At 42.3% G+C, this 27,913-nt stretch overlaps 2 protein-coding genes across 2 annotated transcripts in view; both read left to right on the top strand.

Moving 5' to 3' along the window:
• Nucleotides 1-12,723, top strand: part of LOC121363418 (MICAL C-terminal-like protein) — a 39,541-nt gene extending 26,818 nt beyond the window's left edge. Inside the window, exons 8-12 of the mRNA XM_041485738.1 lie at nucleotides 416-508; nucleotides 1,901-1,994; nucleotides 7,356-7,455; nucleotides 8,586-8,659; nucleotides 9,537-12,723. Coding sequence (XP_041341672.1) covers nucleotides 416-508; nucleotides 1,901-1,994; nucleotides 7,356-7,455; nucleotides 8,586-8,659; nucleotides 9,537-9,721 — 546 coding nt within the window. The 3' untranslated portion in view covers nucleotides 9,722-12,723. The remainder of the gene's footprint in view (nucleotides 1-415; nucleotides 509-1,900; nucleotides 1,995-7,355; nucleotides 7,456-8,585; nucleotides 8,660-9,536) is intronic.
• Nucleotides 12,724-18,357: 5,634 nt separating this feature from the next.
• The window catches only part of PARVA (parvin alpha), a 62,546-nt gene continuing 52,990 nt past the window's right edge, over nucleotides 18,358-27,913 (top strand). The window contains exon 1 of the mRNA XM_041485650.1: nucleotides 18,358-18,632. Coding sequence (XP_041341584.1) covers nucleotides 18,497-18,632 — 136 coding nt within the window. The 5' untranslated portion in view covers nucleotides 18,358-18,496. The remainder of the gene's footprint in view (nucleotides 18,633-27,913) is intronic.

Raw genomic sequence — 27,913 nt, 5'->3', positions numbered from 1 at the left:
GTCCCAGGATGTGAATTTACCACTTTATAGGTATAGCAGTGGAAATGGGTTGAATTTCCTTAAACTGGTGTTTTCCCCAGCCTCTGCATGGCTGTGTATAGTGGCATGTTGTATACAGTCAGCTTTGTGATTTGGAAATGTTTTATTGACACCCACTTAGGGCTGCCTTAGGAGCTTGTAATGCTTTAAAGCCAGCATAGCAAATGCATGCAAATGTTCCTGCATGGCAGTTTTCCTTCTGCCCTGAGCAGCCTGCAGTAGCTCACCCTGCTCTGGGCAGGGGATGGGGTCAGAGTGTCCCCAGGGGTCAGTCCCAACCTCAACGGCTCCGTGATTCTGGGGGAGCTTTGAGGAAAGCTGCAATGGCATACTTGTGCTTTGATTGCCTTTTTCTTTCCCTCTGTGTCTTTTATAGGCAAAAAGGGCTCTCAGAAGGAGAAGGAAGCTGGAGAAGGAGACAAAGCAGCTGATTAAACAAGAGGAGCTGAAGAGGCTTCACAAAGCACAGGTGAAAATGTAGCTCCCAGATGTCCCCTTTGTCTCCCAAGAGTGACTCGTGGGGATGGGGGTACCCAAAACGGGCTGTGCACCTCCCCTCACTCCTCAGTGTGGCTCACTGCCCTCTGTGCTGAAATCCCCCAGCCATCAGTAGCAGGAAGGTGCGTGTGCCAGGGCCCTGCATCTCTCTGGGGAGCAAACCCATGTCAGTCCCTGGAGATCATCATAATTGCCATCATAATTTTGTAAATGTGCACGAAGAACAAGAGGGAATAGTGACTGGCAGTAAGAGAAGGGAACTGAAGAGGGAAAGACACAGAAAGGGGAAATAACATCAACCCCGTAGAATGTAAGAAACTCAGCCATTACCTCTGTGCATTACAGGAGGATACAAAAATACACTGATGGCTTTTGTTCTCTCCCTGCTACAACAATGAAAGTGAATCATTTTTTCCACTTAATGACGGAAAGACACTTCATTTTATACAGGCCCTGCTATTCAGAAAATGCTAGGAAACTCTGGACTCTACTGGTGTGTTATTATTTCCAATTACAGTTTAAGATTTGTAAATGCACTTCTGCACAATTTGATCTCAGATGTATCCTACTTAATGCTCAGGAAGAGAAGCTATTTTTAGGTTTTTATCCGAGAATTGTAAATTATCTCCAGATAACATTAGATGCATATGTGACTACTCTTGTTTTAATGCTTTGTGGAGACAATGAAGCCCAAACTTTTTGAATGATCTTTTGTATTTGTTAGGCTGTTGCTGAGGGCTTGGCTTGGAATGCCCTAACACAGCCTGAAATGGGAACTGCTGAGCATCTGTCTTTGACATTTCAACCTTTGAAGGTGTTTCATGCTTTTAATCCCCACCACACCTCTATTTCAAAGGGAATGGACAATGGATGTAGAAATCCCTCCTGAAGTGCCACTGAATTGTCACAGCTATTAGACCCTTTACTTTCTGGGTCAAAAGGTGGTGAAATATGAAAGCAAACCAAACAAAATCCCATGGAAAATAAAATAGCTAGCAGAGCTTTCTAGCTGTAAACCTTCCCTATCTATATGAGCTTTACTAATGTAATATCTCAGAATATATGTCCCTGAATATGAAAGTACACACCTTGTGAGACACAGAAACGTTATGATCTCTTTTTTTACAATGGTAGCGCTAAGACTCAGAAAAAACTGAGGTTCTTTTGGTGCCTGTGATATTTACATAAAATTGTCATAGACACCTAGTGGCATTTTAAAATTGCTTATGTGCCTGGTACACTCAATGAGTTGGCAAGAGCCACGACTCCGTCGAGACCTTTCCAAGCTGTTTCTCTAAGCACTGAGACCATTTTTGCCTCTGAATTTTTTGTCTGTAGCTTTCCTATCATTACATTTTTGCAGGCAATCCAGCGCCAGCTAGAAGAACTGGAGGAAAGACAAAGAACTTTGGAGATTTTTGGTGTCAAACTGGAGAAAGAACTAAGAGGAGAAGCAGGTACACAAAGCAGTTTGCTTGTTTAGTGGTGGGATTTTTAACCTGTTCCAAAGCAGAGGGTTTTAATGGTTGTCATGGAAATAGTTTGGTGCAAAATCTGAAAAGGAACAACAACTGGCAGGACAAAAATGATTGATAAAACACTTCCTCAAACTCTCTGTTAGCTCAAGCACCTTTACATTGAATGCTTTAAATTTTCTGTTGGTTATCACAGATTTGGAATTATTGACAATGCTATTGAATGTGAATTTACATTTCCCCCAACAACACCCCCCCCCCCCCCCCCCTTTTTTTTTTTTAAGTCCCATCCTGGGCTTAATTTCATCTTGTGGAGGGAACCAGTGAGGTTTCCAGGAGCTGTATCTCAGTTACCAAGCCAGCAGCAGCCTGTGCCTAGTAACAGAGTCTTTAATGACTTTCCTGGAGTGTGAAATGCCATTAATATGATTAGAGCCAGTGGCCATGCTATAGCAACAGCAGCCTGCAGGCACACACACGGACCCCAAGAGCACAGCTTTTTCCCCAGAGGGCAGATGCTGACAGAGGTGTCCCCCTGGCCCCAGCCACAGGCAAGGTTTCCCCTCACCTGAGCCAACACTCCAAACACCCCCAGGGGCTGTGGGATCCCGCCCCTGGCCCAGCCTTGGCACTGGTCCCCAGCACACAGGGGGTGAAGCAGAGGGACAGGACCCCGGGGGCTCCTGCCAGGCTCGGAATGGGGTGGGAGTGTGAACCATGCCCGTAAGGGACTTCAGAGGGGGCTGTGGGTCTGTGCTGGAGGGACTGACAGCCTGAATGCAAATGTGTCTTTATTTACCTCCACTTTACAAAACAGAGCCTTGTGTTTTCCTGACAGGCAGTTGCACAACATGGAAAACCCAGATATGTTTTGGCACCTGATCTTGTTGTTGTCTTAACCAGGCAATCGAGCCCAACCCCTCCATGCTGGCCTTTTTAATGCCGTATTTCATAGCAGCTCTCACCCCTATTCTGACACTGCACTAATCAGTTCAGCAAGAGAGCATTCACCCAACCTTTTATATTTATTAAATAATTTCCTAGAATTGATCGTGTCAGTCTATTCCAAATTTTATTTTAAATTTTATAATCCATTTTTCTTAAATGAAATCATAACCCTTTATCAAACACCATCCCCCTTTACTGCCCGTGAGAAAGCCTGCTAAAAAAGCTGTGAGAATTTAGAGAGTTAGCTTTTTTCTTCTGATTTGTATAAAGGTGGTTGTTTTTTGTAAACCTCAAAAATATAGAGAAGCTTCTAGCTCTTGGGATAGACACTGAATACCAGGATAAATGGCCTAGAGCCACTTCTTGTTGTTGCTGTTTTGACAATCGCATTTCCTAAAGAAGGCTGCCTGCCAAGAGATCGATGCTTCTCATTCTCTTACCATCCCTGGTAATTGGATTGCCCTCATTAAGGTGAAAGTACTGGTTTTTTCTCCCTGTTGATTGTTTGTGTGTAGGTGGCCAGTTACAAATAGGACAGATACTGAAATGTAGGATGTTCCTGTCTCTCAGTAACTCTTCTGGTGCAAAAGCACGAAGCCATGAGCTTCCCAGACAAAATGTGAGTGCTTTGCTGCTCGCAATAACATATGTGTAATGATGCAGGAATTAGTGAGTTTAATATTCTGTTCAAGCTTCCTAAAAATAATGAGCATTACTTTTTAATGAATGACCAGTGTTTATTAGGTTAAGTTGTATTTAAGCAGGTCTGCGCTTATGCAATTCAAGTGATTTAATAGGTATTATTAAGGTAATTAGAAAACGATCACAGTTCAGCAATAATATTGAGCTGCAAAGGTTGTGAATAACCAAATTTAGAGGCAGGCCTGCAAACACCGGTTTTCAGTGACATTTACGCAACTCTCCTCTAATAATTCTGTAAGCCTGGGATGAATGGCCTCTTTGTTAGGGGGAGTTATTCATTAGCTCCTCAACTGAATTACAAGAGAACATGCGTGGGTGCAAAACAACTGCCATGAAGACTGATGAGCAAAATGAGGTTTTGATGGTCTTGTAATTGTAGTGACTATAATTCATGCATTAGGGAAAAAACCACAAACCCCCCAAAAAACACCCCAAAAAATGAGAAGAAATAATATCAGTCCTATGAATAATTTCTCATGCTCATTATTTCCTTTATTCTGCTTCAAAATATCAAATAATAAATCACTGATGTACCGTTGCTTTGTTTTCCACTGACATTTGTAAAGGCTTATGGAGAGCTTCTGCCTGCAAGAAAATACAGAAATAAAAATCTCAAAACACGTTTTCCACTGAAATTAGCATAAGGGCTCAGTTGACTAAACAAGTCATGAACAATGATGGTAAAGAAGAAAACCTACATTGAGAGAACGTTAGGAAATGTCTCCATGCTTTGAAAGGTGAATAAATATCTGCACATGTTGTAGATAGTTTTTGATTTCACAAAAAAAAATATCTGAGGTGTCTTGGAATTTTCAACAGAGTCAAAAGAAATCAGTTGCAAGCCTGTAGAAATAAGGAATATAAGGTTTAGCTGTACCTAAAAAGGTGCAAACTGGCCAAGATCCCTTTACTGTGTGATGACTGTAAGAAGGAACAGTGAAGCATCAATCTGAGAAGGCTCAGGTTTTGAGAAGAGTGTTCAGTAAATACTCCTCCACAGCCTACACAATTCCCTCAAAAGTGATGAAAATAGAAATACCTATGATGTAATTAGAAGAATGTCTGGCTTTCAAATGGATCTCAGTCAGAGGAGACTCGGGTAAACCAGGAGGACAGGTTTGCTTTAGCAATGCTGTAGGGGAAAGCCAACATGGCTCACAAAACAAACTCACAAACTGTTTTCCCTCTAACCTATCTGCCAAACTGTGTAGTCCAAAATGCTTCTTTGGTTTGTTCTGCCCTTGGAAGACATCAAGCACTCCATCAGACTTAAATAAGTCTGATTACATTGCTAGTAACAAACATTTGAAAAGCTCAAGAAAAAAAATGCCACTGGGAACAACACTTAGGTGGGCATTCTGTGGGATGGAGGAGGAGGCAAAACAAGAGCTACTTTTATTTCATCTTTTTGTGGATTTTATGAAAATGAATGTTTCTTTTCAAAGTGCATTTTCTTTGCTTACCTCAATCAACCTACAATACACAGTCTCTTATTAGAGATACAGAGTTTTTAAAGTGTAAAGGGGAAAGGTTAAAAGAAGGAATATTTTTGCCTAAACAAGGAAACAACGAAAATGGAACAGGAACCTTTTGTGTCTCTGCAGCACATATGCATAACAGCAATTGCAGTGCTTTTACTGACAGTAAAATAGATCAAATTTTGATGAAGCCACCATTTCTTATGGTGGTGTTCAAAGATCAAAGGCTCTGAATACTAATGCTGCATCCCTGAATTGGGCTGGTGAGAAACTGGCATGTTCCAGCAAGGAGCACTCCTGTAGTCACTCTGGGAAGACACTTTTTATCACCACTTGCTGACCTGGAAGATCCCACAGGAACACATCCATTACTGCCAAGTTTTAATGGAATCAGGCAGGAATTGAAGAGTGCTTTCTCTGCCTTCTCCTACTGTTTATCCTTCTGTTTCATGGTAATTTCCAGTTGGGGTCAAGTCCTGATGACAAACTGTAGACCTGCACCCATGCTGTCCTTGGCTGGGGGCCCAGGTAACTGCTCTGCTGCTGGCAGGAGGTGACCTGGTGTCTGGTGGAGGCATGCAAGGGGCTGGTGATCCCAAACACCCAGCAATTCCCCTTGGCTTAGGCAGATGGCTAAAGGGCTTCATTGGGCTACATCATTGCTGCCCCAAGGAGGTGGGCTTTAAACTGCTGCTTCTGAGTGGAGTCAAACCCTGGCTCTGACCTTAGAGGGAGGGGCAGCGGGAGCTGTAGAGACAAGAGGGTAACTCGGTGAAGCACATTTCAAAATGACAACAGAAAGGCATCAGGAACACTGCTGAACTGCCCAGGACTCTGGCTGTCTCTCCCCTTAGTGATCCAGTTTAATAATTGGTGTCTCTGCAGCTTTAACCAGAGATCTTTTGGGTTACGTTTCAGTGCTCTCAGTCATATGAAATAAAGGTGCAGTCTCTCTTAAAGTAGAAGAAATCATACAAGCTTTCATCCACAGAAAACAGCCAGGCTGGTTTGTGGGGATTTTATTCTTGGTTATCTAGCATTGTGATGTAAGGACTGAGGAGGAGAGAGCTTGTTTCCCTGCCTGCTGGCAGTACTCCTTTTTCTTCATCCTAAATCTGGCTATCTCTGCTTCCATGTGTGGTGGGGAGTGAAATATCATGGGCTGGGGCAGGAGCACGGCCTGGCTGTTGGCTTTAGGCTTCTGAAGGTGCCAGAGTGTCACTTGGATTGTAGCCTCAGCCTGCAGTAGTGTAAGATATTTGCTTCCTACAAGTGATGACCATTTTGTGGCAGCAGGCAGGAATGGGCAGAACAGATGTGGGAGGTGTGTTGGCAGAGCCATCAGTGTTGCTGTAATTCTGCATCGAAGGGAGGTGGGGTGGCTTTGTTTTGTGAAAAAATGAATGGAAAATGTGAGGTCATGAGGATGTTAAAACGGACAGCAAGGAAAAGAAATATATATGTGCTCTGACTTGCTATTTGAAAACACCCAGGGGTTCTTCATTGCCAAAGAGGCTTGTACAGATGGTATTTTGGGAGAGTAAAGGTCCTTACCCGATGAAAGAGATCCACCTTTTCTTCAGTAAGGCAGAGTCAAGCTGTGAGCTCTTTGGGAGAAAGGCTGTCTATCAGTGATGCCCTGGCCCAAAGTGTTATAAAACCACCCAGTTATCATAGATTTGTCATTCAAAGCAGATGCAGATTTAGAGGCCAGTTGACAAGTGAAGGGAAATTTGCAGAGGATTTGGTGGTGTGTCTGATGTCCACTGGAAGCAGGGATTAAGCTGCCCCTTGCCAGTGTGTGCATCCTGAAGGCTGATGGTGTTAATGGAATATCCACTTATACACAGTTCAGCTCTGAAGCCCGGTTTCAACAGAGCCACAATCTTATCAGAGGTGATAAGACAAAGCTATGAGACAGGAATAGTGCCCAATAAAGTCTACGTGATTATTTGAAAGGAAAAACTTCAGGACAAAAGCGTTTTAAAATCCAGTGCATTTTTAGCTGCAATAAGCCACAACTTCCAACCAAAAATAGACAAAAATGTCATACCTGTTGTACTCAGCCATTACTGGGGTAAGTCACATACAGCAAAACCACCTCCATTTGAAGCCACGTAGGCTTACACAGGAGGACTATTGAAGGACAACTTAGTTGGCAAAAGCATTGGAAAGAAAGCTGGTGAAGCACACTGAAGTCTCCTATTTCACACAGATTCAGGCACAAAGGATGAAAATCGGATGCTACATGAATGGTTTGAGCTGGTCATGGAGAAGAATAAATTAATGCGTTATGAGTCTGAGCTCCTGATTATGTAAGTAAGAACAAGCATAAGTATTAAAGATGGGGAGGGGAGAGGGAAAAAATGTACTCACAACCCAGAATACACCTGAACACCTTCCTGTGTGCTGCATTTGAGACAGCTGAGGAACAAAATCCAGAGTAGCTACAGCCTGTTTTGAACACAGATTTGCAGCTGAAGCCTCCTCATCCTTCCCTCTCGCAGTGGCTCAAACATTTCAATTCTGTATGGTCTTCTGAGCCAATGTGGCACAGAGATGCTCTGCCTTCACATAATGTGGGTCTAATGAACACCTTCTCCTGGGAAGAAAAACAGTCTGACAAATCCATCTGGTTTTATTGGACATAGGAAACAAAGACCTAGAAATTCACTACAGTCATGAAACAAACAGATACACCAACACAAGAAGCAAATAAAACCCACCTCAGACGCCTCTGTTGCGGCTGATGGAAGCAATGTTTGCTGTGGCTCCTCACCTGCAGACACACTCGAGACAGGCAGAGGTGACTCTCAGCTGTTTTCTCCACTACTCGTGGGCAGTGTGGGAAGGCGATGGGATTTATCATTTCCATATCACTCAGCCCAGCCCTGCACCCCAGTTTCCGCCCAGCTGTGCTGGTGCTGCCAGGGCTGACCCTTTCTTGCCCCTCTCCTTGTCACTGGGTGCTGTGGCAGCAATGCTTTTCTCACACTGTCTGAGAGTTCAAAAGGCAACAGTGGGCTGCTTCGAGCATTGCAGGACACAAAATGTTGTTGTCTGGATGTGTTTACATGTTAATTCCTTTGCCTCAGGTGTTAATTCCTTTGCTCCTGTGCAGAAGGTCTGGTGAGGCCCTTCATGTGTGCGCTCAGCCCTGTGCAGAATTACAATGTGGGTTCCACCAGCAAAGCACAGATGGTTCAAAGCCTTAAGCATTGCTGTGTATGGGGGAGTTTAACCCCATACATAATGTAAAAGGTGACAGTGGTACTCCTGGAGCTGCTCTGGAGATGTTGGCACGGGCAAACCTTTTAGCTTTGGCAGCCCATGAGGAGAAAATACCCGATAAACAGAACACAGAATCTCATCATTGAAATCACGTTAACATATATGTCTTCATTGAAAAAAACTGCTTCTTTAACATAGTTTTTGCTGCACCCAGAGCCCAAGAACTAGAACTGGAGGACCACCAAAGCAGGCTGGAGCAAAAGCTGAGGGAGAAAATGGCCATTGATGGTAAGTCAAAGGGGACAGTGTGCTCCAGCCCACAGGGACAGACTGTGCCAGCCCTGTTTGCTCCAAAAAGAACCAGGGTGGCTGAGGCTCCTGTGCTCCCTCTGAGCACAGCTCAGCCAGCAAAATGTGAGATCTCCTCATCTGACTGCTGGTGAAGACAGCTGAACTGACCTGGCCAGTTCTGCACTGAACTGGATGGGAAGCCCTGCAGGTGTAATTACACTAATTGTGCTCTCCAGGCAGCAGTGTCCAGCTGATGATGGACAGCAATGGAAAGTAACTTCTTCAGTCACCTAAACTGAAGAGGTTGTCTGCTCTTGTGCAGCATTGCTGGTTACCACAGTATTTTGGAACTGCTTTGAGGTACTTGGGATTACAGCTTGGGCTTGTCCTTTCATTTGGGATTTGAAAAGGAGCATGGGGAGGAGCAGTGCAGGGAGAAGAGTGGTTCCATAGCACTGAGCAGCCCAAAATATCCTGTTGTGTTCTAGGCATGTGGATTGCAAGTGACGGCAGTTTTCAGTACATTTTCTGATAAATGCTTTCCATTTCCTTACAGGTACTACATTTCATGTTGGGATTTTTACCTTATAAGCTAAATTTAAACTACAGCTTAATTGCTTCTATAATTAAGTAGTGCTTTTCCTATCCCTTCCAGTCTAAATTTTGTACAAGATCTACTCGAGACCCTAGGATCCTTAATGGTCAACTTCAAATGGCCCAAATCCAGGAGAAAATTTCCCTGAACTGTAACTTTAACAATACTACTGCTATTGACTACATTTGTCATTGATGATAATGTTAATTCAAGCTGTGCACTAACAGTTAAAATGCAAACAGTGATCTGGTTCTTAAGCTTTTTTTTGTGACCTTTTAGACAGCCTTAAAGATGTGATGGATCTGAACGAGGAGGATGAAATTTTTACAGAGATGATGAAAGTGGTTGAAGAAAGGGACAGACTCGTATGTGCCTTAGAAGAGCAGAGAGTGAAAGAAAGAGCAGAAGACCAGCACTTTGAAAGCCTTATTTTATCTACAGGTTATCAACTGAGCAGGATTTAAACAGCCACATGCAAATAAACATACTTTCAGCAGTATTCTCTGTCACGGAGATACACTCTTCTGGAAAATGAAGGAATTCAAATTTAAAACCAACTTATTTGGGAAGCAGGTCATTTTGTTATCAAAAGCTTTAAAGCAGCTCTTTTGCTTATACCAGAGACAGTTATTTCACTGTCAGCTCCAAGGATCACTGGGCTACAGATTTGGACTGAATGTGCCTGTCTGAGAGGCACCAGGGTCTGTGAAAGGGAAATCAGAGCTCCATTATTCTCTTGGAATTTTATTTTAATGGTGAGAGTAGAGTTTCTGAGGAACATGATGACATCATTTAGTATTTCTGAGACAGCCTTACTTTCCATCTGTTTGTCTGAATCTCTGTGTGGCTTTGTTAATATTTTGGCACAGCCAAGCCATGGTCAACTATAGAAAAGTCAGAAAATGAGCCTCTCATAAAAATAGGGTTAGTTGTTATTTCTGGTGGAGGAAGAGTCGTTTTACTAATAACTACATATGAGCACTTACTAAAACTACTGTAAATGCAATGTCAGAAATTAATTTTTCAGGTATTTATGAGTTTTATTGCACTGTGTATTTTTGAACAAGAATTTAAAGCAATATTAAATCCCTGCATTTTGTAAAATGGTAAGGGATTATCAAAGGGTAACTATCCTTGCAGCTGTTACATGCTCAAAAAAGTTTCTGTATATCAGAGATTAAGGTCTTTAAAATAAGATAAAAGATCATTTAAAAGTAGTAATTCAGACCCAACTGGACTAAAAGGCAGACTTTACTGGGGCATACTTTACAATTTCTTCATAAAATACATCACAAATTGTATTGTTGGGTGTGATAAACGGTATAGCAGTTAAAGACCTCCCCAACAATCATCCCATAAAAGGACTGCAAAAAATGCTGAATTTTTAATATCAACATTAGATGGAAAATATTGTGAGTGTATTTAAATGACATTTATCCTGCTGCTTGAGAATATATGCTTTTTTTTTTTTTGCTTAAAGGGACCATCTCCTCTCTTTTTTGTACATTCATTTGTAGATATTGGCAAAAAAGCATGCAGATATTCTCCTAATTTAAGTAACTTTTTAAATCTGAGATAATTCTGCAATTTAAGATTGGTAATATTCCCAACTGTATATGTGATGCACTAGATTTTCAAACTGGAAAAAACAAGGGGAAACTGAAAAACTGGGTTTTTTTGTTTTTTTTTTTTAATATAATTTTACCTCATGCTCTGAGAAGATTTGATGTTCTCATTATTTTGTGAATGGTGCTAATCTGCAGCATCTGCCTGTGGTACAGCCAAAGATAGAAGCATTCCTGTCAAAAAAGCTTTAAACTGAAAAACCTCTTGGTGAGTACTGGTAAAGTAACAGACACACTGGGTCCTGTCACAATAATTTTTGAGTTATCTTCAGGGTTGGCTTGTTGTTGTTCTGTTTTGGTGGTTTTTTTTCCTTCTGTATTGCAAGAAATTTGAAATACCCTTTCTAAAGGTAAAAGCAAATTTTTGCTATTGGTCACAGATAAATAATATACCTCTGTTGGTGCAAGCTTTATACTATTGGTCTGCAATATTTATTTATATCTATTTATTAGACTGTTTAGAGAGGGTAAGAGTGTCTGGTTACATTTTACAGTTTGGATGTTGTCTCTGATTTTGATTGAAAAATGTGTATTTCTAACAGCTGTGTACAGCAAGACTGTGCATTGTAGAGTAGACAGCTTTATAGATTTGGTACTTAATTAGCAATAAAATATGAATTAAGATTTTAAACAATATTCTCAGTGACTGCAACTTGAAGGGATGCCTTTAAAACACAGCATTCAGGGCTTTAACTTATAATTTGTCTTCCATCACAGTGAAAAGACATGGAAGAAATCCTTAAATGTGTTACAAAATAAGCACGAGACTTTTTTTTCCCTCTCTCATTCATAGGCTAAGCATACCTGATCTTCAGATGACATTTTTACTGAGATGGATTGCAGTGATGGATTTTTTAAACTAACTCTGTTACTTAAGACTGACACAAAGTAGGAGAGGCAGAGCAGAAATATTTTAATTTTCCCTGTTGAGATCTGCTGGTATTTCCAGTTTGGCAGAGAAAATTTCTGGGGTTTATCACTGTCCCCAGTCCTCCCTCATGCAGTCCTGTAGAAAAAGACAGTCTAGGAAATGTCATAGTTTTCTGTGAAAGTCATAATGATTTCAAGGTATTTTTAAAAAGTTTGAAAGCAAAATTCTTAGAGCTTTGCACAGGAGGAGATTTCTGCAGAAATCTCCAGTTATATCAAAGACTGGTTTTCTCACCTCACTTTTACAATTAAGAAGTCCATTCACATTAGTGTTGCTGTTGCAAATAAGCCCTGAGATTTCAGTTTACAGCAGATGGATACCTGTTCAGATATAAAACCAAACTCCAAAGGGTGCTTTCCCTTGAGCTTCGAAGATTTGCATTCTTGAGAGTATCAGAGTCTACAGAAGCTGAGGACCATCAGAACTTTATGGACATCAAAAAATATTCTTTGCTAAAGAAGCACTTTTCTGGATGCCCTGTGGTTGTTATACATGTTCCATGTAAAACTGTCTGCTCTTGGGTGGAAAAACCTGTCAGGCTACTGCTGCCCTGCCTGATATTAAGTACCTCACAAGATTAGATCCAAAAATAAACTGTGCAAGTGGTTTAGAAAATTGTAAACTCCTAAGTCATTTAAAGCAGGTCTTTGTGTAGTGTGAGAGTAGAGAAGGGGGTTAAAAAAAGAGAGAAGCTATGTGCACTGTTCTCAGGTCAATTTCATATGGTTGGCTTCTACTAGAAATGTATTTAAACACTGGTTTGGTTATCAGTTTTCTTGCTGCTCAGTCTTTTCTGTACCTTGGCTCACTAATTTATAACAGATTTGTTAATTTTTAAGTTCATGGCACTGTTATTTTGGGGTATAATGTGATGTGCTGGAATGTACTGAGTGTGTCTAAATGGGCTGGTTGTGAGAAATTATCTATTTGAAAGAATAAAATTTGGGCTCACTCTTGAAGTCCCCGGATAATTTCAATAGAAATTTCTTTCCACTGACACCTACAGCGCAATAATGTGTGACGAGGACAGATCTTTAGCTAAGAAATTAAATCATCTTCTGAACTCATGTACTGGTAAGTAAATCACAGCATCTTGCAGTGCACAGATTCCTTTTGCAGTTCAGAAATAATGATACTCTGAGGTTAGGGGGCTTCTCTAACAGAAGAGATTACAAACCCCAGGAGACCAACAACTTCCACACATGCTTACACAGGAATTCACCAGCTGGTTTCCTTGGGCTTGACACACAAATTATAACTGCTCCTTGAAGAATCAGAGGAGAAGTGTAGATAAAATGGTGATCAAAATCATAATTGCCAACTTATTGTTGGCAATTGTTAACTGTCAATTATGTTAACATAATTGTTAACTGTCAATTTTCAAATGCCACTAACTTTCCCTCTATCAGGTCATCTTATTTTGTTGTTTTCTAGCAGTGGGAGAGTCTTACTGACCAAGACAATGTGCTGCCCAGAGGAGAGAAGAGGATAAGCAAGCCTGGGGCCAGCATGATTGTCCCCTCCTCAGTGACTCTGGACTGATTGATAGGTCTCTCCTCCTCACAGGACAGCTTCTCTTCACAGGTCAATGTAATTTCTGGCATCTTTGAACTGAGATTTTCCTTTCACTGTCATGTCCCTTCCCTTCCATCTTGTGGACTTTTCTGTCCCAGGAGCAGAATAGAAATGTCACCACAGGAATTTACTGAGGCTCTTCTAATCTCAGTGCATGCACACACCCTCCTTGTCCCCTCTTCAAAAGATCATAGGTCCAAAGAAACTCAGTTGGTGTTTAAGGACACGGTTTAGTGTGGATTTGGCAGTACTGGCTGAATGGCTGGACTTGATCTTAAAGGTCTTTTCAAACTTAAACAATTCTGTGATTCTATAAAAACCTTGGGAATACAATTTTGTAAATCATTGTTTGAATCAAGACCAATCCATCTGTCTCCAAGGCAAAGGGACACCTGACTGGATTTGCAGTGTGTTTGACCATAGGAAACAAATTTAGAGGTCTTGTGCCTTGAAACTTCTGCTTTGTAGCCCATGCATGTCTGATTTCAACAGAGATTTTCACATTAGTAGTCATTTCCAGAAAGATACATTTGAGCAAGTAACAGGATGTGGCATAGCAGATAGGAAACTCTGTGTATCTTTTACGACTTTGCTGCTATTAAGATTCAGAGCTGTCCCTGCTGGGCTTTGCATGGACTGCACATTTTGGCATTGTTTAGCACAATGGGTTTGCCATGGTAGCATGCAAATGCAGTTCCTTCAGTCTTCATGGCAGCCACATCTCAGGAGCCTGGGCCCTGGCAAACACTTCATGATGGGCAAGGTATTTGCTGGATTTCACCCAGATCTCTTTGCCTGATATTTATGAGAAAAATTGTGGCTTCTTCTGTTGCTTCTAATGAACTATGAAGAGACCTGATAGCCCTGCATGCCAGTATTGTGCTTGCTGGAATATTTGTGTAACATACCTGTGTTACATAACTACAGACCCAAACAAAGGGTACAACTGAAACTTCTTAAGAAAAAAAAATCATAATACTGATTTTTTCCTAAAACTGTCTCAAGAAGAACAGTTGCAAATGCAAGTAAACTTGGCCCAGTTTTTGTAAATAACTAATTGAGATAACAACGTGTTACCAAAAGTAGGGAATACCAGGATGATGTTCCCATTTTACCAAAAAGTTTTACACCCACTTTCTTTCCTCTGAAGCTTTCACATTATTCACTTCTGTGGCTGTATACAACGTGTTCTCTTTTATCTTTCATGTACATTTCTCCTCATCGCATCTTAGTCTATCTGTTTTGCTCCTTGATGTACAACAAAAATTCATTGCATGTTTTAAGAATCTGTTTGGAAATACTCTCTTACTTTTATGAAACAATCTTTTTTTGTTATATTATTTAAACAGAATATTCTTTTACCAAAGAAGTTAGAGTAGAAATCACAGCTGTGCTTTAAATTCCAGCATATGAAAATATGTCCAATCTTAATCTCACCTTGTGAGCTGGAAAGAAATTTATCCTCAAGTGTGAGTTTCAGGTGATGCTGGCTATGAAAATTTGGAGCCTTTTATCCTTGACACGATGCTTTCTGCTGTCCTAAGGCAGCCACATTGAGATGGGGTGGAAACACCTTCTGTGCCAAGCAGGCCCCTTTACTGTGCTGTTAACTCAGGGAGGGGTGGGCACGTTCAGCAATTCACCACACAGAGCTGGCAGGTCAGCACAGGGCTTAGGAAAGCACAGTGCTTAGGAAAATAAAACTTTGTAGACTTTGTAGACTTTGGTCTAGTTCTCCTCCTCCTGAAGCCAGCAAAGGGTGTTCCTGTAGGCAAGCACAGCAGTAGCAGCAAGATGATAAATCAGTTTTAAAAATTCCACTTCCATTCTTTAAATGACCGAATGGTCAAAAGGCTGGAGCAGAGCTACCACCTAGGAGAAAAAATGATAGGGGAATACTCAAAGGCAAGGGGATGATTTATTGCACAGCCTTAACCATGCTGGCTGCTCTTTCTTGCTAGCCTAGCCCGTGGTTGGGATATTATATACCTTGCTTCTTCTGTTTCATTGGGAAAGTAAAACTCTGCTCCTGAGCATTCTGAGTCTCATATTAAAAGAAATAAAAAACAGCTGTGCATGGACAGATATGCAGGTGAATGAGAATTATTTGAAGGGTGGAGGGGAGGGGACTTAGCCACCTTTTATTGCCTGGCAAAAGTACACATGTGAGCAGGATACAATTAATTTGATGTAATGTTTGGCTCATCTGGCCGAACAAGGCACTGACAGGGAGCGTGGTGAGAGCTCTCGTGGTCTGCTCCGCATTTCTCTACGCCAGGTGCCGCAGGGCCAGCCTGAACAGCAGCCTGCTGACTGCTGTGTCCTGTGCTGGGCTCGTGGAGCATGATCCTGGAAGTATTCTGTTGTCAAATATAGAGCAGAGCAAACTCCATGCCCATAGCTGCCAGAACTCAGACCTTGTGAATACCTACAAAGCCTTTTGTGATTAATGCAATATTAATTTAAGGCCATAACTTAGACTTTGTGTATATCTATAAAGCCTTTTGTGATGAATACAGTATTACTTTAAGGCTATATGTTCATATATATTCCTACATAAAAAGAAAAAAAAAGGTAGCATATGTAATTCTAAATTTCAGATACAGGGGGAATATGTTTTAACTATCCTCAAAGAGAAACAACACAACTGGAAAAATACTGCACTAATGTTACACACAAATCTTTTTTTTTTACTTATTTACTAAATCCTGAAAGAAATCCCAAAATCAAAACTATAAACTTAGTATCTGGCTGTTGCTTTAGCATCATTACTTAAAGCACACAGTGTTTGAGTTTCCAGATCTGATAAAGTTCATCTTAAACACATTGTTTCATTTAATTTTTTCCCCTTGTGATGTCCAACTCCCATAGTTCACGAGGCTATCAAATAAGTAATACTATATTTATAATTCATTTACATATATTGAGTGTTGAGAAAGAGTTTTGTGAGAGACTTGGCAAATGCATGTTGAATTCTGACTAGCCTGTACTGCACAGCCCAGTACCCGCTGCTCTTTGTGAGGTATCTGGCTTCTTCTGTATTTACCACAAACACAGGGGTACAAAGGCAAGTGCACTTGTGCTTACCAAAATGTTCTCTCTTCTGCTGTGCCCACAAAATCTTATATTGACATCCTTGTATAGTCATTTGGCTCCAAATGGAGATTCAGCTGGGTCACTGCTCTGTTTGTAAATACCACAGATTTACAAGCATATTTTAAAAAGTGCTTGATGTATTTCTCCTTTTGAAACTGTCTTTTATTATGTTATTTAAAATGATACATATACTGTATAAGCAGCACTTCTGCAAAAAGAGAACTATGCGTGAAATTTGGGCTGAAATTCGTAGACCAGAGGCCCCAGACAATAACTGGTGCTAGAACCAGAGAGCAAATGTAAGGAAAGGATTGTGCTAAGCCTTGGGCTCATTCTTGCTTATAACTGCTGGCAGGATGGATGAATAGAGCTTTTTATCCAGGGCACATACTAACTGCATGCAACAAATAGACATTGATGTCTATCCCTCATCAGCTAACCAATGTTACCAGCTTGTAAAAACACAACAATTATTAGCTGATTTAGAAATATCCTCATGGTAATTTCATTTCACTTATTATGCCTAATGGATAGCTAGATATTTGCATGAAGTGTGTGTGGCTTTTTGCCTGAATTGTTAATCAAGTGATTAAGTGGTAAGTGAAAGTAGTGCATCCAGATGACATTAATGCTGTTCCACTCCTGGATGCCTCCTGAACCAGTCACAGCAAATTATCTGTTTTAAATTTCCCTTAAGCTGCTCATCTGCAAATCAAAGCAGGGTTGGTGTAGGCAATCTATCATGTTAAGTCACCTTTCCTTCCACAGGGTTCTTATACTGGTCTGACTACAACAGTTGTTTTGCTTTGTAGAAGTGGATATGACGATGCTCGCTGCTTCTCACCACAGACACTGCTGAAAACTGCAGGCCAAGAGCTTTGCAAAATGTTATCCACACTGGAATGTCTGTAGTAAGCTTGAACTTTAACTTGCAGGAAACTATTTAGGGACACTTTATTACTTCCTAAGTTCTTTTGTGTGTCCAGATCTGGGGCCTCCAACACAAGAGAGATGAACTTGATGGAGCATGTTCAGAGGAGATCACCAAGGTGCTCAGAGGGCTGGAGCACCTCTCCCATGAATACAGGTTGAGAAAGTTGGGGTTGTTCAGCCTGGAGAATGCGTCAGGGAGACCTAGCAGCCTTACAGTTCCTAAAGGGGCATCACAGGACAGCTGGAGAGGGACGTCTTTCAAGGGCAGGTAGTGACAGAAGACGGGAAAATAGCCTTAAGCTGAAGAAGTGTAGGCTTAGACAAGGTGTTAGGAAAAAACACTTTATTGGGAGGGTGGTGAGGCTCTGAACAAGCTCTCCAGAGCAGCTCTGGACACTCCATCCATGGAAGTGTTCAAGGCCAGGTTAAATGGGGCTTTGAACAATCAAGTCTAATTGAAGGTGTCCCTGCCCATGGCAGTGTGTTGGAAACTAGAATATCTTTAATACCCCTTCCAACTCTGACCGTGATTCTGTTTTTCTATCGGTGCTGTGCACAGAACATAGAAACATCTGCTGGCATTGTGACCCTGCTATCCTTCAGGCCCTTCACCCTGGAGTAGCTGAGGATGAGCTGGACGGTGTGAGCCGTGGCACTGTGTCCACACCTACCTTCACCGTTCGGCACCCACGGTACTGGCACCTCCTGCACCACCCTACCCTGGGTCACTTACCCACCCAGCCCCCGATGTGCCCGAGTCCCCTGCGAGGGGCGAGCCGCTGCCCCGTGCCCCCGGCTCCCTCGGGTCCCCCAAGGCCGAGCGTGCCGCAGCCGGGAGCGGAGCGGCTCCCGCACCGCCCGGGGCCACCGGGAGCCGTGCGAGGCGAGCGGGCCCTCCCCGGCGGGAGGGAGGGCGGGAGGAGGGAGGGAAGGAGCGGGAGAGCCGGGAGAGCGGAGCAGGAGCTGCCTCAAATGCTTGAAATAATTCCGCTTCCGTTCAGAGCCGGGAACAGCCTCCCACGGCACCGCGGCCTCGGAGCCGTCTGCTCCGTCCCACAGCCGGCAGCGGCTGGCCCAGCATGGCAACCTCCCCGCAGAAGTCCCCTTCTTCCCCCAAGTCCCCCACCCCGAAATCTCCCCCTTCCAGAAAGAAGGATGACTCCTTCCTGGGCAAGCTCGGCGGCACGCTGGCCAGGAGGAAAAAAGCCAAAGAAGGTAAAAATTAACAGGTTTGCATATTTCCTGGGAGTTACCTTACTGTGGGGGGAGGGAGGGAGGAGACAGGGGGAGAGGAAAAGGCTCTGGGGAGCGGGAGGGCGGGATCTGTGTGCGGGGCCGCTCCCGCGGGCCGCCTGCGGGCCCGGCTGGGGAAGGACGGAAGGAAGGAGCGCTGCCCGCAGCGGGCCGGGCGGCCGGCGGGCCCCGCAGGCCTGGGAGCGCCCGGGAATTTTTTTTTTCCCTCAGCGGGACTTGGCTCCGCAGTTGGGGTGCGGACACCCAAAACGCGGTGCCGCGGCCCTGTGTGAGTCACAGCGCGGTGTGCTGGTGTGCGGCGTGGTCAGCACACCGCGCTCTGTAATGCACTCCCCTGACACGAGCTCCATAGCAGCGATCGCTCCTCAGCGGCTCGGAACGCAGCTTGTCCTTGTGCTGGGCAAAAGAGCTTTGCCTCCCGACAGCGAGCCTTTACAGAACGCCGCGTATGTGCAACAGTCTGGTTCTTTGTCCGTACGTGCGAATTAATACCCACCCCCCACTGAATTTTCCTGTGTGAAATCCCGTGAGTTGAGAGAGAATTGGAATTTAACCTCGCTCACCCATCGTTTTCACAGCTGAACTTAATTTAAATATGATGCAAATAGAGCCAACGTAACAGTCACTTCAAAAGAGTTTTTCAAGCAAAATTCATTGCTTGTGAGTGTGAAGAAGGGTATGAGGCTCAGCAGTCCCTTGCTCCTCGTGCACTGGCGCTGGAGCCAGACACGCAGTGTTTCAGAGCAGCTCCAGTGCTGTGGACACGGATGACACCACTTGGGAGAGTACAGCTCCTCATTCTGTAACTATCACGTCATCTTTCTGTGATGTACAGCCTTGCTTTTCAATTAAATCCATGTTGCACCATTGTGCTCACATTATTTGGCTTTTTCTGGTCATTGCAGATGGACCAGATGAAATAGTAAAGAATGACAGCTCCATTAATTACCTGCTTTTAAAAATTATTCTGTATTTGTGACTATTAGCAACATTGAACTAGCAAGAATCTTCCTTGATGAGTCCTTATTGTAGGTATGTTTAGAGATCTTTAAGTAAGCCTACTTGTGGCAGTTTGGGTATGTCCATTATATTGTCGTTAGTGCTGTTTCTGCTGTTAAATGCTTTTTTCCTTAGTGACAGATGTCTGAAGTCACAGCTCTCCAGCAAACTGTTACTTTTATCCACTATCTTGCAATCTTACAAAAATGCGTATTCTGTGTATTCTGTATACTTCTCGTTAATGTATTACATTTATTGATAAAAACCTGCACCTGCCATTTCATATAAAATTTCATATTGAAATTTTGAAACTGCATTGTCCATGTCTGTCATGTTTCCCAAAAGGTTTAGAGAGTTGGGGGTTTTTTATTAACTTTGTAAGGACTGTTACTTGCTGGTGGACAAAAATGTATTGTGTTAAATTCACCTTAGTGTCCTTTCCACTTGGGTGTGTATTTGTGACATTTCTCTGGTGGAAGCATATATAGAGGTGAAACTGATAGTATGCTATCTTATCTTTCTGTTTATTGATTTATGGGTTTTAACACCTTCAGGTGGCTTCAGGCTTACTGTGAAGCCTGTCCTCTTTCTTACTTCCTAATTTTTTCTCTGCTAAAAATAAATACAAGCTTGCAAACTACTAATGAGCATTGTTCCTTGCTGGCTGTGGCCCACATAGGTTCCATCTTAAGTTGTGCTGATCATTTTTGTAGGGCTCCAGATGTTTTTGAAGCCTGGCTAGGAATTTCAGAGGTCAGATTGCTTGTTCATCTAGGATCTGAGCTTTGGTGTGTTTTTTTCCTGCTTTAACCAACCTATGGCAGGTTTCCTATGGAGGTGAGTCTTGGTCCTAGAAGTGCACGTGGTTATTCAACTGCTTACACCAAGGTGTATAGGAAAATGTTCAGTATAAGTCAGGATAAAAGAGGGACAACTGAAAATGTCCATGTCTTTCAGTTGGTGTAAATTCTGCTGTTACATAGAGAACAGAGGCATACTGATTTACTCCAGTGTTTTACCACAAGGGCTAAGAACTTGTGGTTTTTAATAATGTAAAAAATGTTTTATCTCTTGTAGGGACTATGCTGGTTTCACTTTAGTACCATCTCTGCTATATATGTAGTTAACTCTTGTAGGTGATACACAATTACACATCTGTGAGTTTTGTATTTTTGTCATCAACAGGTGTTTTGATTGTTGTCAAAACTGCATTTTTGTATATTCCAACAACACAGCCAGTGCCAAAATGCTTCACCAAATTAAAATCCTTTAGGATCTGAAGTGACTTTATGATGAAGAGTAATGCAGATTATTTATGAAGAGAGTAAAGTTTATGTAGTTTTAGGTGTAGCAAAAATAGTTTCTAATACAACATAAAATGCAATATCAGTATTGACATTAATTTATATGCATAAATATATATATAAAATATAGCAAACCTTTGCTTATGCATTTCAAAGTTCTTGATAATGGTAAGAGGTCCACCAGTGGAAGAGAGGAGGGTAGTCTAGACAAGTGAAATGAATTCTCGAATATCAGAGTTAAAAGTTATTGACCAAAACAAAGAGAATAACCTGAGATACTTGAGATATCACACATGATGTAAGCAGGGATTAGTCATACCATAAGACACATGTTAATATGGAAAATACATTGCCATTAAATATTAGAGAGTATTTGATAAAATCTGGAATTTAGAGCTCCGATTTGTTTATGTTGTTGTCTGTCATGCAGAGCCATAGTCTGGTTTTCATTTACAACATCTCATCACCAGTGGTGTAATTCCAGCATGAGAACATCGTACTTTGGTCTTCCCTGTGAGAGCATCTGCAGCTGCATTTTTAAATGGAGCATACATTCTGTTAAGGTAGCAAAATTACAAATTATTAAGTATGTTTGGAATTAATTAAATTAGCTTTTTAGGCGGTGAGAGAACTGTGAACAAAGACTAGAATACTTGACAGCCTGTCTGCAAACTGAACTGCGGTGTGCAGTTGTTTGTGGTTTTTAATAAGATTCCTTCCCCTTCATTGCTGAAAAGCATTTAAAGACTGGCCACCCCATATATGCTAGTGAAGGATCCTGGTCCTCATCTATCAGGAGTTCAGATGGATGATGGAGCTCATCATATGAGCAAAAAAAAGCCCACAAATTAGATTTTTTTGTAAGCTTGTTACAGTATTCTGTAATGTGTACTAAACATGTCTTTAAACACATGTAAGAAGAGAACAAAATGGCCTTTTTTAAAAAAGATGGCGGGGTGGGAGATTGTGTTATGTAATTAATTTTTCATGGTGGATTTACTAAGGTCGTGTGTGATTGTCCTCCGTGAATTTTCCTGGCCTGGCAATTATAAACACAGAAAATTTGCTCCCCCTAATAGCTTACCTTAGTGGAGAATGTAAGGAATTGGCCCCTGACATGCTGATAAATCTGTGACACATTTGGGTACAGAGACTGAAGTTCAGAATTGCTTAAATTGCAGAGGAGCAGATGGGAAACAGACAGCTTGAACCCATGAATTTGGTGGAGAGCAATTGTATGGGCTCAGTCAGTTTTCCAATTGATGTGACATCAATTTCAGTAATTTGACTGCTCTTCTGCCTACTTTATTTGGGGTTGATGGGCAGGAGAAAGAATGAATTTTCTGCTGTCCTCCACTTACGATACTTCTTCTTTTTGTGTTTGTCTTGTTTTGATTTTGATGTAGTTTTGGTATGTGGGGTAGGCAGTGTGCCTCTCTGTGTGCCTCAGGGAAGAGTATGTTAACAGTGTAAAATATTGTAAATTCTGGTGGGTTTTGATAAGAACCTTAACTTTCTTCATCTTTACTTCATGTATTTTATGTAATAATATGAAATCAGAAAAATCTAAGAATACAAAGTAACAGTAAATGTAGGCTAATGAAAGCTTTTCAGGTGCTTAACATAAAATGTCTTTCTGCAATCCATGAGTAAAATACTTTACTGTGTGGCTCACTGAGGGAAAGATCATGCCTTGGTCTTGTTCTGGGCCTTTTCCAATGAAATAAATTTGTTTCTTGATGCAGAAGAAGTGTTCTGCTGGATTTTAATTGACTCATTTTCTTCGGACCTGTTTCTGCAACTTACTGCACAGCAATTGCAAGTGACTCGTTTTTGTGTCAGTAGATGTTTGTGCTCGTCTGTTTCTTGTGAGAGATTCTTGGCTGGCTGAAACACTCTGCAGGCTTTTCTTTTCCTCTGCTCTTCCCTGATGCTGTATTTAAAAGCACGAGCTGGAAGAACTGATCTGTGTCCTACCATCGTATTTGCTGATGTATGGCATGAATGATGAAAATGAAGCACTGGGTGCTAGTTTCATACTGGTGTTTAGAGGATGGCATGTGGTGTCTCCTGTGGAAAGGGAAAGGCTTTATTGTCACTCTTATTAATGCTTCTCCCATTGTGCCTTTCACAGTACATCACCCCTAGGCTTTCCAGTGCCATCAGAGTGGCTGAGCAGCTGGTTTTGCTGTCTGACATGAGCATGTTTCTCCATCAACCTCACTGGCTGCAACTGGAATGTGATCAGAATCTTTGCCCTGTGCTCTGTGCCACACATTTCTGTGTCCCTGGTGATGCTGGGCACAACCTGGTAGCATCACCGTTAAAGGAATTACTGCCTTGGAGCAGGGTCTCTTAAGTAGATAAAATACTTCTGTTCTGTGGAAGGAGCAGAAGTGCAACAAACAGAAAAATAGAGGGGAGGTGCACTTGCTTTGTTTGTTGTCACTTCACTGCTTCAGTGGAAAGGAAGAGAATTACCTCTGAAAGCTGAACACCCTCCTGTTGCTTTGGCTGGATGGCAGTGGCCCTGCAGATGCAGCTCCCAGGGATAAATGTGGATGACAGCTCTGCCCTGCTTCAGGCTGTTCAGCATCTGTCCAGCCAGGCTCTGCCTGAGTGGAGCTTTCTTTGTTCCCCCTTTTTTAATAGCCTTTGGCTCCAGTTGGTTCAGAGAAAGACATGAAAATATTGTGAATGCGTTTCTGAATCTCAAAAGTAAAAGATAATCCTAAAATTATTCTTAAAAGTTCATTGTTTCAACCAAATATCTGTGCAGGGCCCAGTCCAGTTATGCTTGGTCCGTGTGTTTCATGTACAGCTCAAATCTGCAGGAACACGTGAGTCCCAGGTGCCAGCTGTTTTGCCAGACATGTTATGGAGTGTATATCCAGAGTCAGGCTATCATGGTAGAGCTGAGTGTGTGCGTGCCTGCTTCATGTGAGTGCCTCCCAGCAGGTGCAGAGGGGCTGGATCACACAGGTGAGCAATGTGCTGGCAGTGCTGAGATGAACAAAGCACAGCAGTGCCAGGGAGGAGGCAAAGGAGCCCGTGGTGGTGGCTCACTGGAGCAGGAGGAGCCATGCATGCAGGGAGGGGATGTGTGTGAATGGAACACAGAGCCACACTGTGAATGATTATTTTCTGAAACTTAGTGCTGTGGGGTGTTTTGGATGCCAGAAATGTTTTTTAAAAGGAATAGGGGGTGGGGGCTAAAAATGAGTCTGGGTGGATCTTACTTACACTGGTCTCCCGTGGCCCATGTGTGAATCATGTAGGCCATCAGAGACATCTTGTGTTCAGAAATCATAAAGTACCTGTTGTGACATCTGTTAGCATTATGAAGCTGTTATGAAGCTTATACCAAATTCTGCTGGTTTGCCCTTTCCTGTTAGTATTGTAAAGAAGGCATTTCTGCCAGGTACCAGGGCCCTGGGCTTTGATGACCCAGAGCAGCCATGAATTCTACTGTTCTCTGACTACCTGCATGAGGGCAGCAGAGCCATTGAACTCTGTCTTTGCATTTGACTTGCAAAAGCCTAAATTATGTGGGCAAGTCAGCTGCTACAGAAGTATGCCTTTTATTTCCTGACTTTTTCCCATTTAAATAATTCCTTAATCATCTGAGCTGAGGTTTCAGCTAAAAATAAACATGCATTGAGCAATTGGTTGAAGAGCCTCCAGTCAGTGCTTTCAGATTACAGAGCCATGGAAAAGAAAAAAAAAAACCCAAAAAAAAAAACCCACCAAAACCAGCTAGGGACCAGCTCAGGTTGATGCACTTTTGTTTCAGTGCTAATTTTTCCTTTACGTCTCCAGATTGCATTCCCTTAGATCATCCTCATAAAAACATATATCCAGTTTGAGTGAAGAGTGAAGGTGGATATAATGGAGTAATGCTGTAGAACAAGTGTGAGGTACTCAGCTGAGGATAAAGTTTTCATCCTCAGTGAAGGGAGTGAGCTGTCAAGAGCATCTGGAGTTTTAGAACTCTGATGTTTCCCTTAGCATTTAAAGGAATCTGCCCTGAAGGTAAGAGAAGGCCTAGAGGCCAAGACTGGCCAAGAGAAAATTTCTCACTGGATTTACATCTTCTGAAACTCCTCACCTTAAAGGCAGCTTTACTGTAAGTGCATACAGGTCTGTGCTTCTGGAAGTCTCCCTTGGACAGAATCTCTGGGATGTATCCTAATTTTTATTTTCTTCCTTTAATGCCTTTCACGACCATTAAATGATGCTCTCCCTGCAGAACAAATAGTTTAGTACTGGCCTCTCTGCCTTTTTCACAGAGATTAAGATAAGGACAGTCCAGTTTGTTTGTTATGTCACTACATCTGAGATCAAGTGCTTCCAAATAACTTAATCCAGAGTTCTGCAGTCTTTTTCAGCAAAATGATGCTGTTGTTGAGGGTGAAATCAGCAGTTGCAGAGACATAGTTCTTTGTGAAGTGAAACTTTAGAAAATCATTTTAGAAAATTGTGTTGCTTTTCCATCTGCTCTTCTGTCCTGTTCCTTTTCCTCCCCACACCAGTTCCTATTCAAATACAGTTGTTGTATCCCTAACAATAAGCTGTTTTACCAGCTAAACTGCAGGCAAGCCCAGAAGAAGACATCCTTAGAGGCCAGTTGACACTGCAGGTGGTGCAGTCAGTGCTGTGATGGAAGCAGTGTTATTCCATTTTGCTTGAGAGAGGATGAGCTTCAAGGCAGGATATTTTGCAGTGCTTCACATTTTCACTTGCAGCTCTTCCAGACGTGGGGCTGGGCTGGGGCTGAAGGTGTAGTTTGCTTGCTGTGTGTTCGGTGTGCCTTGTCCAGCTCGTAGGAGTTCCTGTGCTGCTCTTGTGTGTGTGGCTGTATTGGAGCGCATGTACCATCATGCATTTTCTGCTTGGTGTGCTAATACTTACTAATAGATAATGTTATTTGGCTTGAATACCCTTGTCCCTGTTGGAATTGGGTGTGTACGTGTGTGTTGAGTGCACCAGTGAGTTAATTCACTTTAGTGACCAAACTGAAATACAAACAAAAGATGTCTTGGACCAAAAGCAAAATCAGATCAATAGCCTTTTGTGAATCCTTAGTCTACTCTGCAACTACCCCTTGGAAAGCTGTGCTCAGGCCAGAGAAAACCAAGGGCCAGAAAAAACCTAGGGATGTGACTGGTCAAGAGTGAGTTGTGCTGGCAGAGCTGTATTAGGAAGATTAGCCACCATCTGTTCACCCAAATCCTGCACCTGGCTCTAGACTGTGCCACTGTTCATCAAGCAGTGATCTTTCTCAAAATATTAAAGAATTGCAGGCTGAAATAACAAGGCTCTACAGTCTTCCAAATGCTCTGGTTTCCTTTCCGTTTTGTAGTAGTCCATGGGAAATAATTGCATGTGGTGCTATGAAATGTTCTGATCATATATGTGGATTTAATACAAAAGGTCCTGACTTAGCAATACTGCTTTCCTTTTAATCTTTGCACTTCTCTTCCTGACTCCTCATTGATCTTTGTGTCAAGCAGCACACAGTGTACTGTGGTTGACAATATGTTACTTTTCCTTAGATAATTATTTTTGTGAAAGAAAACACCTGGAATATGAATTTCTGTGAGTCATTTGTGGTAGTTGCAGTTACGCTTTAAGCCCCTCTGGCTTCTCTGATTCCTGCTTAGCATAGAGCTGCTGCTGTTCTTTGCCCTTCCAGTGGAGTGGTAGAGCAGTCTGTGGCACTGATCTAGTGATGGGTGATATTAGCCTTTATTCATAGTGAAACCTATGAAATCCCACTTGGTAAAAGGGACTTTAGGAGGAGAGGAGGTGCAACAATTGTCAGTGAGCACTGTTCCCCATCAGAAGCTCTGGGCAGAAATTGAAGGGTGTGGTGGAGAGAGAAGCAGCTCCAGCCTAGTAGTGATTTCCCGGCCATAAAAATACAATCTCATACTGCAAAAGCTTTGAAAGAATAAAAAATTGCAAATGTATCCTAAACATTATAATTTCCTGAATATTCCTTTAACATAAGGCTGATAATTTTTTAATGAAATATGTGTTCACAAGAAGAAAAAGTCTGCCACCACATCTGTCTAAATCTCCTTGGGAGTTACCAGCTCTTTTCCACTAGCCATGTTTCTTTGGTCATTTTCATACAGTGCTTTCCTGTGTTCACATCTACTAAAAATACCTAAAACTCCACGTTACCAGCAATGGTCCCGTTTCAGACAGCATGCAGGTAATGATTGCTGGGTTCTCTTCTGGTAGAATTTAGCACTCCAGTTTCTGATTTACTGCAGAGGGAAAATTGAAGTTGCTTCTGATGACGGGGCCATTTCTGGGTTGTGGGAGGTGCATGTTAATGTGTCAGTGCTGTCCTGCCACCTCACCTGCAGCTCTTTATCCCACGCTTGATGGTTTCCCTGGAACTGCAGTAGTGGAAGGGTGGGTGTTAGGTGATCACAGGGCTATGGCTGAGCACTCTCCTGGCCCAGGGACAGGCAGGTATCACCCTCAGCAAACACATGGACAGGGTGCAGGCAGCCTGCACAGCACGGTGCTGCAGGGCCGGGAGTTAAGGTCAGAATTTCCCAGACAAGAATGCCTAAATTGCCATGCCCTACTTATCCAACTGTGAGCTGGATTAATGAAAGGGAGAGTTTAGACAGAGTACATTTAGAGTTTAGACTTTGGGTACATTTAGTGGGAGAAGAGATGTTTTCTTTTGTATCTGTACAGGTGGTCCTTTTGAAGCAAGCCAAAATAAGCTTCCTCACCTGGGTAACAGCCTGAATAGGTTGGCAGGGTGTGAATCCATTTTCAGCACATGTAAAGAAAAGTGTAACAGTTGGCCAGTGCACAGCCTTTCATTTATTTTTTCTTAGCAGTTTTTTTCTTTGGCCACTGAGTTAGGATGAGGCCTAATTTTTTTTTTTTTTTTTTTTTTTTTTTAACCGT

Source organism: Pyrgilauda ruficollis, unplaced genomic scaffold (genome assembly GCF_017590135.1).
Source record: "Pyrgilauda ruficollis isolate IOZ18807 unplaced genomic scaffold, ASM1759013v1 scaffold119, whole genome shotgun sequence".
NCBI classification, from domain to species: domain Eukaryota; kingdom Metazoa; phylum Chordata; class Aves; order Passeriformes; family Passeridae; genus Pyrgilauda; species Pyrgilauda ruficollis.
The sequence above is the reverse complement of the archived record's forward strand: the minus strand, read 5'-3'. Positions and strand labels throughout refer to the sequence as shown.